The 7,500-nt window shown below is 46.0% G+C and overlaps 1 protein-coding gene across 2 annotated transcripts in view; it reads left to right on the forward strand.

Annotated features, from left to right (window-relative positions):
- The window catches only part of mfge8b (milk fat globule EGF and factor V/VIII domain containing b), a 25,055-nt gene that overhangs the window by 10,945 nt on the left and 6,610 nt on the right, over positions 1 to 7,500 (forward strand). For both annotated transcript variants that reach the window (XM_076271593.1, XM_076271594.1), the window contains exons 4-7: positions 4,770 to 4,883; positions 5,337 to 5,518; positions 6,372 to 6,527; positions 7,073 to 7,217. In XM_076271593.1, the coding sequence (XP_076127708.1) occupies positions 4,770 to 4,883; positions 5,337 to 5,518; positions 6,372 to 6,527; positions 7,073 to 7,217 (597 nt within the window). The remainder of the gene's footprint in view (positions 1 to 4,769; positions 4,884 to 5,336; positions 5,519 to 6,371; positions 6,528 to 7,072; positions 7,218 to 7,500) is intronic.

Raw genomic sequence — 7,500 nt, forward strand, 5'->3', positions numbered from 1 at the left:
GTACTGACTTTGCAAACAGCCTCAATTGTTTTGAAATAAGACCGTACTGACTTTGCAAACAGCCTCAATTGTTTTGAAATAAGACCGTACTGACTTTGCAAACAGCCTCAATTGTTTTGAAATAAGACCGTACTGACTTTGCAAATACATTACAGTTGATTCCCCTTTCTTTGCCATTTCTGCATCTAGGGGAATGGGCCGCTGTCCCTGAACTGTAGTGCCACAGATTCTTAGGAAGAGTTTGATGAGGGCTTTGACCAAACTAAAATCCTCTTCTCTTTCCTGTATTGAGCTACTCTAATGCTGCTTTAACCTTGTGTTGTGCACTGGGACTGGGCCATTGTCCTCAGGTGTCCTGGGTAATTCCATTCCTTTACAGCAGACTAGTTTTTTGTAATGTTGTGTGTAGCATATTTCCATTAATTCTCCCTTTAATTATAAAATATTTCCCAGATCCGGCACACCAGAAATCTCCTCACATGATGCGGCCATTCTGTATTTCATGATTGCCAGCGTTAGATTTACCACATGTAACGCTGTGAAGGATTGGTCAGAAAGCTCTATTTTGTAGCGCTTTGAAGGATTGGTCAGAAAGCTCTATATTAGTAGTCATAAAACCATAGAAAATCTCTCCCACATTTTAAACAACTGCTATACATACTTTTGTGGATTCTCTCAAACAATGGCTTTTTGACAGCCGCCAACAGCGCTTGAGAAATCTGCATTAGTCAAATCTACATAGTGCTTGCACAGTAGTTTCATACATCTGGCAGTTCCTTGCAAAAGTATTCAACCCAACTGAAAGTCATTACCATTTTTAAACCAATTAAAAGATACTTCCACATTTTTAGTTCTTAAGACTCTGAGATCCTACACCTACACTCCAACTCCGATTTGAGCATTTTCATGGTGATGGCTGGACTGTGGTGGCTTGATCACCAGTTAATATCTTCCTTAATTTTGGGGAATGGACTTTTCTACAAAGCCTCTGGGTGGTGTGATGCAACTACCACTTTATTCTTATGGTTCCAATGATGCTCACTAGGACTTCAAAACACTCGGATATGATCATAGAGCCTTTTCCTCAATTAACACTTGATCATAGAGCCTTTTCCTCACTTAAGCATTTGAAAGCATTGTCTCTTTAGTCTAATGACTAATGACATTTAAAGGGATTTTTTAAAATATGTAAACCGAGGGGTCTAGTTTAACATGCATAGCTAGTAACTTAATTAACTAAAACTGATCATAATTAGTTAAGTGGCACCTCATTGTGTCATTGTGATAAGTTTGTCTTCTTATGCAAGCAGTACATTCATTTTAGTAGCATCAGGCAAAGAAAATATATTGCCTTTGGAAATACACTAGAGCATCAATGTCCAAATAAAAAAATCTGATTTGGAAAATATGTGGAAATATCTTTTAATTGGTTTAAAAATGGTAATGACTTTCAGTTGGGTTGAATACTTTTGCAAGGAACTGCCAGATGTATGAAACTACTGTGCAAGCACCGTGTATTAGATTTGACTAATGCAGATTTCTCATTCTCTCATGCTTGAATGTAAATAGACATACATACAGTATTGGATGTAAATAGACATACATATAGTATTGGATGTAAATAGACATACATACAGTATTGGATGTAAATAGACATACATGCATATTGAATGTAAATAGACATATAGTATGTATGCAGCACATCCATACGTGCACACGCTTGTTGTTGTCCAGTCAACAGCGGGGGGCCTCTATCACCGAGCAGCACACCCACGCCGTCACCAGCCCTGTTGCTGGGGGAAAGGGAAGGTGGAGGCGGCAAGTGAATGGAGTCGGTGCTCACAGTGTGACAGGTTTGAGTCGAGTCTGACAGGAGGTCCTCAACCGCCACATGCAATTGGGCTGAAAGCTCGCCCAAGAGCCGTGAAATCTCGCCCAAGAGCCGTGAAATCTGCGTCAAAAGCTTTTACTCGGCCGTAATGGCCTGCAGCCGCCGCATGCTTTGATTGCTTCGATTGGATGAGTCCCCTGGTTTGATGGCTGCCTATTTTAGTCCAGCTGACCAGGTAGGTTGGAATTTGTGTGTGTGTGTGTGTACCTTGCAGGGAAGGGGGGGGGTGAGAGTTGGGAGATATTTTCAAAACGGGAGATTAAGATCTTAATGGTGAACGGCCATTTAGCTTGTTCTACCGTTCCCCAGGTGATGTGTGGAAAACTACCTGGAGCGGGCTCTCTCACGGGGATACAGTAACTGTCACTCATCTGTTGTTTTACTTTCGCTTCCTGTCTTTCGCTTGCTTTTCGCTTGCATGAATCATTAAGTTGATATGGGAATTGCAGAGTTGACATTTGGTTGACATTTTTTAATGTGCATTGAACCTGCAAGTGTGAAACAAATTAGTATGATCTACAGTATGTGAGTTCTGTAATTAATTAAGTTGATTGATTTTAGACTCATTTCTGTGTGTGTGTTTTTTTTAAGTTTCTGATCTTATGAACTGTGACCTCAGAATTGTAAATATTAACAAACGCTTAGCACTCAGAGCTCAGACCGCCACCAAGGCCAAGTGGAATATGTTCCAACATGAGAGAGTAAAGCTACATTTGTGGAGCCAACCTGGAACCATTCCAAAGATGAATGAGTTCATCCTTGGCCCTTGTTACAGCTTTTCTTAAAGTTTCATGAAAATTGGTGTTTTTTGCGGAATCCTGCACACAAACAGACAAGCCCCACAGAAAACATGGTGGATGGAACCAACCCGGTTAACCAAGCAAGTCTTCTGTTGATGTTCAGTGCAGTGACCCACTTCACAGAGCCACCATATCATCATCATCATCATCTTCATCATCAACTCTGATGTCTTCACTACCAGCACGTCCCTGTGGGAATGCTCCTGTATCCTGAGTGCCCCCCCACCCCCACCCCCCTCCCCTCCCAACTACAGTGAAAGACTCTCCTGTCCCAAGACCAGAGTTACTGCCAGTTGAGATCAGACGGGTCCACATGACCCAGCGAGCGGCTGATTGTGGGCCAGTTTCCATGCGAGGCTCATGACTGGGCTGGTGGCTATGATATAGGTGCGGGGAGCGCGGGCCCTCGGAGGCGAGCCGGTTTAGGTGACGGAATATGATGACTCGGCGCATCGCGCCGCCGTGCCCTGTCCCACGGGCCAGCAGCAGCAGCGGCGGCGGCACACACACACACACACACACACACACACACACTCTCACACACACACACACACACACACACACACACACACACTGCGGCATCACAAGATGCCATTAAGATGGCGCGGGGGGCCAAACAAAAGTGCTCCTCTGTTCTCCCCCGCCTGTTCTCCCCCAGCGCTCCTGTTCTCCCCAGCCTGCGTTCGCAGGGGCCCCTGCTCCAGAGACTGCGCTCCCAGCATCACATGCCAGAGCCTGCTGACTGGGCTGAAATTGATCTGGGTCATGCTGCGAGGTAACATGGGATCCCTATTGATATTTCTCCACTTCCCATGGACGTGTCAGCTACAACTGTATTGACAGTCAATAAAGTGACCGATCGGCTCCTCTCAGGCATCAGTGTGTTCTGTGTGAGCCAGACTCTCCTATCGTGATTTAAGACACTTGTTATTGTTCTTGACAGTGGAGGACATTTCAGAGGGATATCAGGAGGGCACATGAGGGGAATTGTGGGATATCAGGAGGGCACATGAGGGGAATTGGGGGATATCAGGAAGACTCATGAGGGGAATTGGGGGATATCAGGAAGACTCATGAGGGGAATTGGGGGATATCAGGAAGACTCATGAGGGGAATTGCATTCAAGGCTCCCCTTTGACAGCACAGTCAGACAAAAGCCTGACAGAAGACAGACACAGTGTTGGAGAGAAAACGCCGGTTTCGCGGCCTGGCTGACCTGCAGGCCTCCTGGCTGCCCAGAGTTGTCTTGGCTGCGCGTGGCCGGCTCGGCCTTGTGCCCATCTGGATTCTAGCATGTGGTAATCCCCCCCCTCTTCCCCTTCATCAACTCTGGAATGTCCTGCCAGTCGGACTCTGCCAACCGTCTGAGCATCGGGGCACCGCTCGTTCTGTTGCCCGCCGGCTACCAGTGACGCCTGACGCCTGATCTCCCAGTGGCCCACGGCGTAGACATCAGGGCATTGACCCCGCCGGTGGCAGACGGGCTCTCGAGGGTTGCCTGATGTCAGCGGGTGGCCTAAGGCATCTTTGACCCCGTGTTCCTAAGTGGATTAGTGAAGGCCCAGGGTGTCTGTGAAGGCCCAGCGTGTCTGCAGAGCGGCCCGAGTGCTGGCTCAATCCTCTTGCGACACAGGGCAAGACACTGACCACTCCAGCGCTGTCTGACCATGAGGATTACTGTACCTCAGGTTATGTTGTGTTTTGGTTGGTTTAGGAGGTGCACATGTGCGTCCATACTGTTAGCGCTGTGGTTTACCTGACGCATCAATGACCTTCATCGACTAGGGCGACCTGCGGTCAGAACTACTTTGTGAAGAGAGATAGCCTTCAACACCTTAGGCTCTGCAGCTATGGAAACTGCACTTTTTTATTATGCTCTATTTATAGGTTTTTTTTTTTGCCTGTTTGGTGTCCTCATCCATAATTAACACTGTGTGTTGCTTAACAACACTTAAAGGCTTACTTTAGAAAGATGCTCTGCACTGACAGCTAGGGCGCCATCTTGTGGTAGAGAAACATTATCACGCTTTGTGGCTTTTGCACCTGATGTCATGTATGCAATGCTCTCCTCTCTTCAGATGTCAATGACTGTGCCGGTCAGCCCTGTAAGAATGGAGGCGTGTGTCGAGATCTGGAGGGAGACTTCAACTGCAAGTGCCCCTCTCCCTACGTGGGAAAGCACTGTCATCTGCGTAAGTATCATGGCATCTGTGTAAGTAAACGTCTAGTTGTCTTAGCCTGTCAGTTGAAGAGAAAAGGACTCTGCATGCTGCCACTGTGCAAGTGCAATGTCCCCCGTCAGGGCCGAGCAAAGCGGGGAAACCCAAGTGCTCATGAAACTGACCAGCGGTCCAAATATAGTGCTGTGGTGCACATGCACTTCCAGCAGAAAAGGCCATAAAGTGGAAGAAAGCACACATGGCAGGGTGACCGCACACACATGGCAGGGTGACCGCACACACATGGCAGGGTGACCGCACACACATGGCAGTGTGACCTCAATGACACACCAGCATTTAGATGATTTTAGTACTGCGCTTAAACAAAGCAAAACAAGGAGGCATCATGGCTGTGTTGACAACACTTTTGTGTGTGTGTGTGTGTGTGTGTGTGTGTGTGTGTGTGCGGACGTGTGCATATGTCAGGCTGCATCTCTCTGCTGGGCATGGAAGGTGGGGGCATTGCCGAGCATCAGATTACAGCCTCCTCTGTGCACTACGGCATTCTGGGACTGCAACGCTGGGGGCCTGAGAAGGCACGCCTCAACAACAAGGGCCTGGTGAACGCCTGGACCTCCGCTGGACACGACAGGAACCCCTGGATTGAGGTGAACAGGTCTAAGTGTTCTAGGCCAATAACTGTTTGGGGAGAACCACATATATCCCATGATTCATTGCAACAGATAAAGACTTTTCATTCCTAAGAGACTACATTAGTGGTAGCATTGGTTTGGCTGTCAGTAGGAATTCTCTGGAACATGAATGATTTGCATGCGTGTGCATTACAAACATATTTGTGCGTGTGTGTCTGTGACTGTCTGTCTGTCTGGTATGCATTATAGATGAGAATCAGAATCAGCTTTATTGGCCAGGTTTGCATATAAAAAACAAGGAATCCGGGTTAATCTTTGCTCTCAAAGTATTCACTTATATAGGAATGAAAATGGAAAGGACTGTAAGAAATATACAAAATACTGTTAAAAGTTACAATATACAATATAACAACACAATAAAATATACAAACAATAGCCGAATCTCACTGTAGCCCTGAGAGCACTGCAAGGTCAGAAAGCACATGCAAATAGACAAGACTGAGTATGTTGTGTTGTGTTCCTGTAACGTTTTATGATCTCTGAATTGGCAAAATTTTTCTGTAATGTTCTGTGTTGTCTGAATTAGCCTGAGTGCTAACAGATGAAGATGTTTCCTTAATTTGTTAGTTTCCTGAAGACGTAGCGTGTTGAGCTCCATAGCTCCAGCATGCTCACCATAGATACCAGCCTGTTGTGTTGTGTTGTGTTGTGTTGTGTTGTGTTGTGTTGTGTTGTGTTGTGTTGTGTTGTGTTGTGTTGTGTTGTGTTGTGTTGTGTTGTGTTGTGTTGTGTTGTGTTGTGTTGTGTTGTGTTGCGTTGCGTTGCGTTGCGTTGCGTTGTTTTTAAAAGGCATGCTCTCGTTGCTCAGGTGAACCTGCAGAGGAAGATGCGCTTCACAGGCATCATCACTCAGGGCGCCAGCCGCATGGGCGTGGCGGAGTACATCAAAGCCTTCAAGGTGGCGTCCAGTCTGGATGGCCGCACCTACACCATGTACAGACTGGAGGGCCAGAAGAAAGACACAGTGAGTGCTCCTCCTAGTACTCAAGTTCTTTTGCTACACGTCCAAACTCAAAGGGTGGACACTGGGCTTGAAGGAAAATGTTTTCGGGTTTTTTTTTTTGTACCAACAGTACTCGGTGACCCCAAGAAACAGAGATCTTTATTTTTTATCTTATTTTTTTATTTTTCCTTTATTTAACCAGGGGGGGTCATATTGAAATAGTACTATTGACAAGTCTCTTTTCTAAATGGTCCCTGGCCAAGAAAGGCAACACTTAAAAATGTAAATAAATGTGAAAAATCGCCAGATTTCTCTTTTAAGGTCTTGAACAAAATCTGGAATGCACAAAGCGCAAAACATATCAGAGGTCAAAGGTCAAAATACAGACAAACATGCACTACTGTCCTACAAAACTAGGAAGTACTTTTTTTGAAAAGCAGAAATGATTTGGGGGGAAAGGGAAGCTGTATCCAGTGAAGCTAGACCGCAGTGAGTAGGTCCCAGCATAGCTGTGGTTGGAGTTTTAATGAGCTGGGTTAATGGGGCGCTGATTTACCTCCCTCCAGGTTTTTGTGGGGAACATGGACAACGACGGCACCAAGACCAACCTGTTCGACCCGCCCATCATCGCCCAGCATCTCCGCATCATCCCTGTGGTCTGCCGCAAGGCCTGCACCCTGCGCATGGAGCTGGTCGGCTGCGAGCTCAACGGTACATTCCTAGCATGTTTAAGGGATGGGTCATACACACACAGGGGACTTGCTTAAGGGATGGGTCATAGACACACAGGGGACTTGTTTTTAGAAAAGGAACAATTTAAGAGGAATCTTAATTTGAGACGTTCATCTGTCATGTCATGTCAGTGTAAATCTAGCTTCAATCAAAAAGTTAGGTGTACAAGTTTTTTTAGAGTGTATACTGGATTATACGTGTATATTATGTGTATATTATAAGGGACCTGGAAAACAGCATAGACTTAGTTATAAGTGTACAT

The sequence above is a fragment of the Alosa pseudoharengus genome, unplaced genomic scaffold (assembly GCF_046254945.1).
Source record: "Alosa pseudoharengus isolate Yale_2024_CS ecotype anadromous, Long Island Sound unplaced genomic scaffold, YU_APseudo_1.1 YU_APseudo_1.1_scf_10, whole genome shotgun sequence".
Lineage (NCBI taxonomy): Eukaryota > Metazoa > Chordata > Actinopteri > Clupeiformes > Clupeidae > Alosa > Alosa pseudoharengus.